The 12453-nt window shown below is 36.8% G+C and overlaps 1 protein-coding gene across 2 annotated transcripts; it reads right to left on the bottom strand.

The window, feature by feature from the left end:
• Positions 1-8964: 8964 nt before the first annotated feature.
• LOC112311895 (olfactory receptor 4K1) lies at positions 8965-12168 on the bottom strand. 2 transcript variants are annotated; one of them, XM_045201888.2, is made up of 2 exons: positions 12106-12168; positions 8965-9973 (listed from the first exon to the last, which is right to left on the bottom strand). In XM_045201888.2, exon 2 carries the CDS (start codon positions 9952-9954, stop codon positions 9022-9024), a length of 933 nt encoding a protein of 310 aa, XP_045057823.1. In that variant the 5' UTR covers positions 9955-9973; positions 12106-12168; the 3' UTR covers positions 8965-9021. The 2 variants fall into 2 exon arrangements, with proteins under 2 accessions (XP_045057823.1, XP_024424139.1); XM_024568371.3 differs by lacking the exon at positions 12106-12168 and adding an exon at positions 11961-12017.
• Positions 12169-12453: the final 285 nt, after the last annotated feature.

Here is a 12453-nt window from a genome sequence, read left to right as displayed (position 1 = left end):
GTTTGTTTTGTTGATTAGTTTCCACTTATAGGTGAGATCATATGGTATTTGTCTTTCACTGCCTGGCTTATTTAACTTAACATAATGCTCTCCAGTTCCATAGATGCTGTTGTGAAGGGTAGGAGTTCCTTCTTTCTCTCTGCTGTGTAGTATTCCATTGTGCAAACACAGCATAGTTTTTTCATCCACTCATTTGCTGATGGGCACTTAGGTTGCTTCTAGTACTTGGCTATTGTAAATTGTGCTGCTATGAACATTGGGGTGCATAGATTCTTTTGGATTGGTGTTTTGGGATTCTTAGGATATAATCCCAGCAGTGGAATTGCTGGGTCAAAAGGCAGTTCCATTTTTAGTTTTCTGAGGAAATTCCATACTGTTTTCCACAGTGGCCTCACCAATCTGCATTCCAACCAACAGTGTACTAGGGTTCCCTTTTCTCCACAACCTCACCAACACTTGTTGTTTGTTGATTGATTAATGATGGCCATTTTGACTTGTGTGATGTGGTATCTCATTGTGGTTTTAATTTGCATCTCTCTGATATCTAATGATGTTGAACATCCTTTTGTATGTCTCTGGGCCCTCTGTATGTCTTCCTTGGAAAAGTGTGTGTTTAGGTCCTTTGCCCACGTTTTAATTGATTGTTTGTCTTCCTGTTGTTGCATCATATGAGTTCTTTATATATTTTGGAAATTAAACACTTGTCTAAGGTATCCATGGCAAATATGTTTTCCCATGCAGCTGGTCCCCTTCATTGTGCTTATGTTTTTTTATCAGTGCAGAAGCTTTTTAATTTGATGTAGTCCCATTTGTTTATTCTTTACTTTATATCCCTTGCTTTAGAGAATATATATCAGCAAAAATAGTGCTGTGTGGGATATCTGCAATTTAACTGCCTATGTTTTCCTCTAGAAGTTTTACGGTGTCATGACTTATATTTAAGTCTTTTATCCATCTGAGGGGTTGTTTTTTTTTTCGTGTATGTTGTAAGTTGGTGGTCTAGTTTCATTTTTTTGCATGTACCTGTCAAGATTTCCCAGCACAATTTATTGAAGAGGCTATTTTTACTCCATTTTATGCTCCTGCTCACTTTGTCAAATATTAGTTGACCATAAACATGGGTTTATTTCTGGGCTCTCTTTTCTGTTCTTTTGATCTATGTGTCTGTTCTTATGCCAGTACTACACTGCTTTGATTATAGTGGCCTTGTAATATAGTTTGATATAAGGTATTGTGATCCTTTCTACTTTGTTATTCTTTCTCAGATTTGCTGTGGCTATTTGTGGTCATTTGTGGTTCCATTTAAATTTTTAAAATATTTGTTCTGTATCTGTGAAATATTTCATTGGTATTTTAATAGCGTTGGGTTGGATGTATAAATTGCTTCAGGTACTATGGACATTTTGATGGTGTTAATTCATGGACACAGTATATGCTTCCATTTATTTGTGTTTTCCTTAATTTATTTCTTCAGTGTAAATGGTAATTTTTTTCCTAATTTCTGTTTTTAATATTTCATTTTTGGTGTACAGAAACACCTCTGATTTTGGAATATTGACTTTGTATCTCTCTGTTTTGCCAAATTCACTTATTAGGTCGAGTAGCTTTTTGGTGGAGTCTATAGGGTTTTCTATGTACACTATCATATCATCTGCAAACAGTGACAGTTTTACTTCCTCCTTTCTAATTTGGATGCCCTTTATTTCTTTTTCTTGTCTGATTGCTGTGGCTAGGACTTCCAACACTATGTCGGATAGGAGTGGTGAGAGAGGGCATCCTTGTTTTGTTCCTGATCTTAGTTGGAAAACTTTTAGTTTTTGCCCATTGAGTATGTTGTTGGCTGTAGGTTTCTCATATATGACCTGTATTATGTTGAGGTATGCTCCCTCTACTCCCACATGCTGAGTGGTTTTTTTTTATCATTAATGGGTGCTGGATTTTATCAAATGCTTTTCAGCATCTGTTGATATGATCAAGTGATTTTTGTCTTTCATTTGTGATATATTATTGTTATCTTTTCATTTGTGATATATTATGTATTGATTTGAAATATTGTACCATCCTTGCATCCCTCAGATGAATCTCACTTGATCATGGTATATGATTTTTTAATGTGTGTTGGTGGATGCCATTTGCCAATATTTTGTTGAGGATTTTAGCATCTATGTTCATCAGTGACATGAACATATCATTGGCCTGTAGTTTTCTTTGTTTATTGTGGCTTTACCTGGTTTTGGAATTAGTATAATATTGGCCTCATAAAGAGAGTTTGGGAGTCTTTCCTCTTCAAATTTTTAGAATAGTTTGAGCAGGATAGGAGTAGGCTTTTCCCTAATTATTTGGTAAAATTCACCTGTGAAGCTGTCCAGCCCAACGGTTTTGTGTGCTGGTAATTTTTTGATTACTGCTTCAATTTTGTCTGCTGTTATTTGCCTATTCAGTCTTTCTGCTTCTTCTTGATTCAGTTTAGGAAGACTATATGTTTCTAGGTTTTTGTCCATTTCACCCAGGTGGTCAGATTTCTTGCCATATAGTTGTTTGTAGTAATTTCTGACAATCTTTTGTATTTCTTTGGTATCAATTGTAATTTCTTCTTTTTTGTTTTTGATATTATTTATTTGGGTCCTCCCTCGCTTTTTCTGGATGAGTCTGGTTAAAAGCTTGTCGATTTTGCTCACCTTTACAGAGAATCAACTCCTGGATTTATTAATCCTTTGAATTGTTCTTTTAGTCTCTGTGTTATTTAATTCTGCTCTGATCTTGATTATTTCCTTCCTTCTGCTTGCTCTGGGCTGTCTTTGTTGTTGCTCCTCTAGTTCTTATAGATGTAGGGTTAGGTTGTTTATTTGAAGTGTTTCTATCTTTTTTATGTAGGCCTATATCACTATGAACTTCCCTCTCAGGGCTGCCTTCCCTGTGTCCCATAAGTGTTGGACTGTTTTGGGTTTATTTTCATTTGTTTCCAGAAACTTTTTTATTTCTTCCTTGATCTCATTATTAACCTTTTCATTGTTTAATAGCATGATATTTAGTCTCCATGAATTTGAATGTTTTTGAATTTTTTCCTGGAATTTGGTTTCTTGTTTCAAGCCATTTTGATCTGAGAAAACGCTTGATATGATTTCAATTTCCTTGTATTTTGGGGGCCTTGTTTTGTATCTGGTATATGTCCCACGTGCATTTAAAAATAATGTATATTTTGGTCCTTTGGGGTGAAAGGTTTTGTATATGTCAGTTAAGTATATTTGATCTAGTAGTATCATTCAGTGCCATGATATCCTTGTTGAGTCTTCGTTCAGAATATCTATCCATTGTTGGGTATCCAGTGGGGTGTTAAAATTCCCTACTATAATGTATTGCTCTCTATATTTTTCTTGAAATCCTACAAAATTTTCTTTATAAATTGGGGTGCTCCTATGTGGGTACATGTATGCTTACAATGGTTATATCTTATTGATGCATACTTCCATTAATTATTATGAAGTGTCCTTCTCTGTCTCTTTTTATGGCTTTTGTTTTGAAATCTATTTTGTCTGATATAGGTGTTGCTACCCCAGCTTTTTTTTCCTGTCCATTTGTTTGTAATGTTTTTTTCCATCCCTTCACTTTCAGTGTGCCTACATTTTTTTCCCTGAGTTTAGTCTCTTCTAGATAGCATATATGCAGGTCATTTTTTCTTATCCATTCTACTACTCTTTATCTTTTGATTGGGGCATTTAATCCATTTACATTAAGGCTTATTATTGATAGGTACTTATTCATTGTCATTTATTCCAAACCTGTGTTTCTCTCTTTCTTGCTTTCTCTCTCTCCCTCTGTCTCTCTCTCTCTCTTCCTTCTTCTTTTTATAGCAGTCCCTTTAGCATCTCTTGCAGGCTTGGTTAAGATATACTCTTTTAGCCTTCTTTTGTCTGGGAAGCCCTTTATTTTTACCATCTATTTTAAATAAAAGACTTGCTGGATAGATTAGTCTAAATTATATGTCCTTGTCTTTGATTATCTGGAATATTTTGTGCCAATCCCTTCTGGCCTCTAGTGTGTCTATTGAGAAATCCATTGATAGACTTATTGGAGCTCCTTTGTATGTTACTTGCTGTTTCTCCCTTGCTGTCTTTAACATTTGGCATTTTAACTGTGATGTGTCTTGGAGTAGGCCTCTCTGGGTTCATCTTGATTAGGACCCTCTGTGCTTCCTGATCTTGCATGGCTTTTCCCCTCACCAAGTTAGGCAAGTTTTCTGTCATTATTTTTTCAAACAGGTTTTCTAACCCTTGCTCCTTTTCTTCCCCATCTGATATTAACGATGATGTGAAATTTCTTATGTCCCATGTTTTCCTGAAGTTCCCTTAAACTACCCTCATTCTTTTTTAGTCTTTTTTAGTTTTGTTGATATGCCTGGGTATTTCTTTCTACCTTGTCTTCTACCTCACTAATTTGGTCCTCTGCTTCATCTAGTCTATGTTTAATTCATTCTAGCGTATTTTTCATGTCAGGTATTGTATTCTTCATTTCTTCTTGGTTCTTGCTTACAGTTTCTATTTCTTTTTCATGTTGCTGTGGTTCCCACTCAATTCCTCATAGTTGTCACTGAGTTCCTAGAGCATACACGTAACCATTTAAAAAAAAAATCCATGTCTGATACATTGCTCTCCTCAATTTCATCTAGTTCTTTTTCTGGATATTCCTCCTTTCCTTTCTATTGAGAGTTCTTTCTTTGTCTCCCCATTTTAGGTGACTCTTTTCATTTGTTTCTGTACCTCAGGATGCTCTGCTTTGCCTGCCTGTCTTTGTGGGATTGACTTCTGTAGTAGAAGTTCTGTGGGACTCAGTGGTACAGTCTCTTTGATCTTCTGATCTGTATGCTGTAGAGTTGCCCTTTATTCAGTTTATGTGGCCTCTCTTGCTATACTGGGGCTTTGATTATTGATGGCTCATTCATTGGTTGGTTCTCCCCTCCAGCTGCTGACTGGTAATCACAACTTTCACCCGTGTCTTGTATTCTGTTTTACAGGTGTTGGTTAACAAAGAAATACTACCAGAAAACCAAGCCCATCCCAGCCAAAGAACCCCCCTGCCACATAAGCAATATCAACAGCAATTGAGCAAAAATTAATAAAGGTGAAGATAAATTAAGAATATTATAGCACAGGAAAAAGGGAATATGAGATGACTAAAAGGGAAAATTGATTTTCAGTTGGAAGAGGGAGTAGAAATAATGAGTAGGGAATTGAAATGAAGCAAAGAAATGGAGAAAATAAAATTTAGAATGTAAATTAAACAGGGAAGGGTGATGGCAAAAATTGAGTGTGACAAGGGAAGTGTATAGTATGAGCTTTGAAGTAAAATTTAAAAAGTATTGAACCAATGAGAACAAAATTACAGAAAAACCACAGCAGGGTCAATAACAATGCCAGCTGAGTAAAGATTAATAAAAGTGGGAAGGGAATACGAATATTATACAAAAGAAGAAAGTGAATATGAGATATCTACAGTAAAGAAAAAACATTTTGAGAGGATGGAGGAGGAAAACTAATAAGAGTAAGGAGTAGAAACCAGGCTAGGAAAGGGAAAAAATTAAAATAAAATTCCTAACTCAGCTGATCAAGGGCAGGGGAAGGCAAAATGGAGTAAGACCAGAGGAGAGTATCCTAAGGGGTTTGAAACACTAACAAAGAACAAATAGGAATACCATTGGAGAAGAATAACAATAACCATATCCTCGGCCAACCAACCACAATTTACAAAGGTGGAAAGGAAATATGGAGGGGGTGGGGGGTGGGGAAAGAATGTGAACTGACTTAAAGAAGGAAGAATGGTTTTGCAAGGATAGATAAAGGAGAAGTAGAGGAAGGAATAGTAACATGGAAGTTTATAACAACAAGAGTTTATAACAGAGTTTATAATAGAGTTTATAACAACAAGAAAGGTCAGGAAGAAGGCAAAATGGAATAAGACCAAGAAAGGATGCTATGTGGGATTTGAAATAAAAATAATATGAAAGAAATATATAATCTGAATAAAAAGAATAAAAAATAAAAGACCACAAGTAGTGAGTTAGTTGGCATACAATTGAAGCAAAAGAAGAAATATTAAAAGACTATGTGAAAGGAAAATTGAAGAAAGAAAGAAAAAACATGCAAGTTCTGAGGAAGAGTAAGGTGAAATTTGTCTCAGCTGTTGGTGTTCACCTTCTGACTTCTTTCTGGATCTGTCTCTGGTCTTTTATCAGCTCAAGGTCCCAGAGTGGGTCCAACTTCTGGCAACACCTCCTGTATCTCCTTCACCTGCCTCTAGAGGGAGCTTCTGTTACAATCTGGAGGGTGGGGCCTCTGTGTCTCCCCTCCCAGGCACTGTTCAGTCTTCTGTGAAAATTGTGGGTGTGTTCCCCCTGCCCTTACACTTCCCATCTTAGTCTGTCCCAGTTTGTTTCCAATAATGTATAGTTCCTGATTAAATAGCTGTCCGTTTCATGGGGTTGTGGAGAACAATCTGTATAAGAGTGTCAGCTCTCTCCTGCTTGGTGTAGATGACAGCTCTGTGTGAGAACTGTTGCTGGACAGAGTCTTGAATCCCCCTTGTTGCACCACTTCCTGAATTCCCTGCTTTGATGGCTTCAGTGAAATGGGGCCCTGGTAGCCAGTGGGAACTGGTGGTACTTTGTCTCCCTGTGAGGAGTTCAAAATGGGCCCATTTAGGTGTTCCTCTTGGTGTCTCTCTTGTGGAGGAAATGCTCCCTGCAAGGTTGTTAAGCCAGCCCAGCCAGTTTTTCAGATCTTCACCCCTACCCCCACCCTCCATCCCCCTAGGGCTGAGGGCAACCTTCCCTTCCAGGCAGTCCACTGAGGAAAGGGGCTCAGTCTTGCTTTAAATAATCTCAGGTGCACAGTTTCCAGCCCACTGCTCTCAAAGTATATAGCAGCCCGCACTCTCTGCTGGGCTGGGGTCGAGAAATCACCTTGCTTTGCATCTTTTTGATCAATCTGTCCAGCTGTACTGAGTGGGAGTAAATCATGCCCACAATCCTTTTTCCTTGTTGATAGAGCAGCTGCCACATGGGGTCCCTGCCCAGCACACCCCAGCTCTGCTTTAAAAAAAAAATTTATTGTTATTCAATTACAGTTGTATGCCTTTTCTCCCCATCCCTCCACCCCACCCCAGCAGAAACCCCCTCCCTCCCCCACCTCCACCCTCCCCCTAGATTTTGTCCATGTGTCCTTTATAGTAGTTCCTGTAATCTCCTCTCCTCACTGTACCCACCCCACTCCACCCTGGCTATTGTTAGATTGTTCTTAACTTCAATATCTCTGGTTATACTTTGTTTGCTTTTTCTTCTGTTGATTATGGTCCAGTTAAAGGTGAGATCAGCTAGCCTTTTTTTAAAAAGTCTCTCTGGGTGCTCCCACGCAGTGCTGAGTCACTGTCCAGCTTTCCATACACACCACCTCTCCAAAAAGTCAAGTCTATCCCAGTCATGGCTAGCAGTGGCCCTCCTCCACCACTTCCTGGTGCAGATAGTATCTCTCTCACTCTCTGGCATTCTCTGGCACCCTCTGGGTTGGTGTTTGCTGCTGCAGCTAAGGATGTGCCATTAGCTGTCTGTGTGTTTAGCCAGGTTCTTCCGAACGAGTGTATCCAAGTCACTCCTGGCCCAGGTCTGGGGGTTGCCTGCCCTGAGAGGGTAGGAAGTCACTAAGCTGCTATATCTTACCAGGCTCTCCTTGGATGTAGGGCAGCAGTGGCTGCAGGCACCACTACTGCTGGGGATTTTCCTTGTCCACCTATAAAAACTCTTTACAGCCCATTTTGAAGTGTCTTCTGTACTATTTGGCTTCCAAACTTTGTATTAGCTAAGTTTCCGTTGACTGTTCACTTTATTTTTTGGAAGATCAGCTAAGTGTCCGAATTACATGCAAGAGCAAGTGGACTTGGCTCCCACCTACTTGGCCACAATCTTCCACCTTTCCATAAATTCTAAATTCTAATTTCCCTCCACTTTCTTTTGCTGTTCTCCTCTCGCTCCCCTTCATTTCCCCTTATGTCCCTTGCCCTTTGTCTCCTTCAGTATGAGAATTCTGAGAATCAGAGCAGGGAAATGACTTGATTTTTCAAGGGTACTATAAACACCTCTCCATTTTCACTGGCAGCGAAGAGTTAAAAGGAAAAAAGTACTACCAACAATAACATGACTGCTTTAATTTTCATTTAATTTAATGTTTTGGCACTGTTTAAAAACATATGAACAGTAGTCAAGTTTAAAAGATCATTACCATGTTCGACATTGTACAAATAAAGTTGACAAAAAGATTAAGTTCCAAGAAAACTTAAGTATATCATGATTCAAAAAGACTGTATGTCTGTATCTAAAACCCAGCTTGCCCTAAGACTTAGCATGCAGAGTTAATAACTATGCACATAGCCAGTAACTTATGTCTTATCATATACTTAAAATACTGAATCCAGAGTACTGAATGCAGGCTTTCTGTTTTCTGTTAAGCGATTCTCTTTTTCATTGTTAGAATACACTTAGTCTTTCTGTTACAAGGCCTTTATCATAATGTAAATCCAGGAAGAAGTTACATAATAAAACTTTTGACTAGCAAGTGAAACAATAATTAATAGATCTTTTAATCTTTATTTTTAGAGGTACATGAATTTTACTTTCCCTCTTGTTCTCCAAGAAATATTTAAAAATAGATTTCAGATTTGATCTCTAGGTGCAAATAATTTCTTATCACTTTGGCATTTCTTTATTTTAGGTACATATGAAATTAACTTTTGCTCTGAACTTAAATACTCAACACCTGCCATATTTGCAATCAATTTCAAAGATGTTTGCAAATATTTTTTATGAAAAACATAGAATTCATTATAACCAAATTATCCTGCTTAAAAAAAAGTAGATTTGGAAAACATATATGCTGCTGATAGCACCAAATATATAGAAAAAGTTTTATAATGAGTATAATGATCCAGCGGAGGCCCATCATCATTATTCAGGATTATGTTCCTTCATGGTGAGCCCTAGTTTTTCCAGTTCACATGATGATTTCTCAACTTTCGCATGGCTGATTTAATATCTTCATTCCTCAGAGAGTAGATGATGGGGTTCAACATGGGTGTACAAACAGTGTAGAACACAGAAAGGAACTTATCTGCAGAAAGTCTGCTAAAAGGCCATATGTAGAAATAAATGCAAGGCCCGAAGAAAAGAATTACCACTGTGATATGGGCAGTTAATGTAGAAAGTGCCTTGGATAACCCACTGGAGGACTGACGCCAGACAGTAATCAAAATGATGGTGTAGGAAATAATTAAAGCCACAAAACAGCTCAGTGATATCAGGCCACTGTTAGTTAGTATCATAATTTCCATTTCATAAGTATCCATGCAAGCCAGCTCTATCACTAGGGGAAGGTCACAAAAGAAGCTGTCTACCTCATTGGGGCCACAGAATGGCAGATCCACTGTAAAAGCCAAGTGGCTCACAGAATGAAGAATGCCCACAGCCCAGGAAATAAACACAAAGATTATACATAGTCTCTGATTCATTATTGTGCTATAGTGCAGGGGCTTACAGATGGCTATAAATCTGTCATATGCCATAGCTACAAGCAGCAGCATCTCACTCCCAACAAAACTATGGAGAAGGAATATCTGGGCCATGCAACCCTCAAAGGAGATAGTCTTGTACTCCACAAAAAAGTCCACAAGCATTTTGGGGGTTGCAAAGTTAGATTGGCAGATATCAATGAAAGAAAGGTTACTGAGCAGGAAGTACATGGGAGAATTAAAATGGGAGTCAGAGGAAATGATAATAATAATCATGATGTTGCCCAGCAGTGATGTCACATACACCACAGAGAAGATGGCAAAAAAGAAAAGCTGAAGATCCCAGGAATTAGAGAGTCCCAGAAGCACAAATTCAGACACCACCGATTCATTTGTGTGAGCCATGTATCCAATCTACAGTAACCTAAATTAAAAAAATCAGGAAAATATCACACAGTGATTGGCACTATATCTAGTATACACACAAAAGAAATATAACCAGCTTTCAATTAAAAGTCAATTTAATTTAATGAAGTAATACAAAAAATGGCTAATATTTAACACCTGTGGCTGCTGTGAAAAGAGGGAGAAGTGTGAAAAAAGAAGATTAGATATGGATCCTATCATAACTGGGAACATAAGACACACATATTAAAAAATAAAAATATAAAATCAGAAATAAGAAAATATAAGTGGTGCATTAGTACCATAAATGTTATAAAGATAAAGAAATTATTCTAAAGTGGAAAAGTAAGGTGTCATGGAGTAGGTATTATTTTAAGCTAAAAGTTTTTAAACATTTGAAATTTGATAGCCAAAACTGAAGGAAAGGGTGATTTCAAGCAAGAGAATAACGAGCATAAAGACACAAAGATAAAAAAAGCAGTTCCATTTTTAATTTTTCTTTAGTAATTTTATTATAACATTAAAGAGAGGAGCAGGGAGAGGGTAGGGAAGGAGAGAGAGGAGGAGGAGGGAAAGAAAAATAATGGTTAACAGCATGTTAGATAAAGTTAGTGGTGTTATATATATTTAATTAATTTATTTTATATATATATATATATATATATATATATATATATTTCTTTTCTTTTCTTTTTTTTTTTTTTGCTTGGGGAGAAAAGGCTGACCAGTCTCTCAGAGGAGAAAGGCCTCAAGTTTTTTTCTCAATGGGATTTTACTGAGTTTAGTTTGCACAGGAATACTGGGCATATAGGTAAAGCTCATCAATCATTGTCAGGCAGTAATGATAAAGGAATAGATAACATTCAAAGAACTATAAGGGCTTATTGTGAGTCAGGGTCAGATAGACAGAGTGATGCCAAAGGGCCATCGTTTTTAAAGACCACTTTATCTTTGAAAAATGATTTTCTAAAAATATCCAAGTTTCCTGCCAATCTTTCCAGTATCTAATAAACAATAAGGTTTGTCAGTCTTCATTTTTCAAAATATAGGAAACAACTAGAAAATCCTCTCCACACTTATTCTTTATGATTTCTTAATCTAAGTAGAACAGACTAAGTTCAATGTTATATCTCATTTTCTTCTTAATATTCAAGGTAGATACCCATTAGTAAAGATAAATAACATTTACCATTTACTAGCTGTGTGACTTACAAGAACTAGATTATCTCCAAAGCTATTTTTACCTCTAAACTTCTAAATACAGAGGCAGTTATGTTACAGAAACATATGGAAGTTTTAAAAGTCACTCAGAATTCCTTGGACTATACACAGCAGCCAGAAACTTCTTTATTAATGAATCACTAATTTTTTTTTATCATCAGTGTGCCTCTGTATAGAAGTGTTTTCAAATTATATAAAATACACCATAAGAAAAAATACTTCCCTGGTGTAAGACCAACTTTGATACTTAGAAGTTGATGTTACATTAATATCCATCTTTAAATTATGTCGACAGGACTCCTAAAACCATAAACAAGCATATTTTTGCTTTTCATTTTCTTGTCTTATAATAAGCCTAGTAGCAAAAAGCAATAAAGGATATCCTTACTGACTATGACACTACTTTGTGTACTCATTCCTTCTTCATTCCAGGCAATTTTTAATAGTCAATAAATACTTGTTTAACAGAGGACTAAGTATTCTCTAAATAGAAACCATAAAACGGGCAGAGGAGAAACAGGTAATGGCTATAGTGTACTTCCCTTTATTCCTCAGATACTGATCCTATTATTATTAGGGCTGTCCTAACTCAAGACAGTGGGACAGTCATATAAACTCAGAAGCGGAGAATAAGGATTTGCCTCTTCCAGGGAGAGTTTCCAATTTGACTGAGACAAAAATAATTTCCCCTTTGCTGTCTTCTAGTTTCTGATTTTGCATCTTGAAGGCAATTTACCAATTATTTATCTAGTCCAAATATCTTCAAATGCATATATAATACTTACACTTTTATAATTTCTCTCAGTTCTTTAGTTCTTCCTTATTTTCCCCAAATTTGGTGTCCCTCAGTTTGTTTCCAAGCTTCCCATTTTCTGCTATGAGTCTTTATATCAAAAATATTTGCAATACACACTTCACTCCTGCACTAACCTGTGCAGAAGCAAGCCCTTCAGGTTCTGCCCTGTGGTTGTGAGGGCTCTGGTACTGTTGCCGGGACCATTCAATTACAGTACCCTAAGGTAAGACAATATAAAGTCTTGTATCCTCATTTCAGGAAAATGATTTCTTTGGGGAAGTAAGAATTCACTCTTTAGGGATCTGAGGTTACCCTGCAGTAAGAGTAATTATATTTTACAAAATAACTTTTTCAGAAATAGACAAAAAAAGTTTTTTTAAACCAATTTTCTGGTATACATGAAAGCAAAAGATTATTTGATTTTTTATTGATACCCAGGCAGCAAAGTAATTTTGACCCCTAAGTTCCTGTCAATATAATGG

The sequence above is a fragment of the Desmodus rotundus genome, chromosome 7 (assembly GCF_022682495.2).
Source record: "Desmodus rotundus isolate HL8 chromosome 7, HLdesRot8A.1, whole genome shotgun sequence".
NCBI classification, from domain to species: domain Eukaryota; kingdom Metazoa; phylum Chordata; class Mammalia; order Chiroptera; family Phyllostomidae; genus Desmodus; species Desmodus rotundus.
Note: the sequence above shows the minus strand (reverse complement) of the source record. Positions and strands in the feature narration are given on the sequence as shown.

Coding starts and splice junctions, on each gene's coding strand:
- LOC112311895 (XM_045201888.2), bottom strand. CDS start 9,954: ATGGCTCACACAAATGAATCGGTGGTGTCTGAATTTGTGCTTCTGGGA.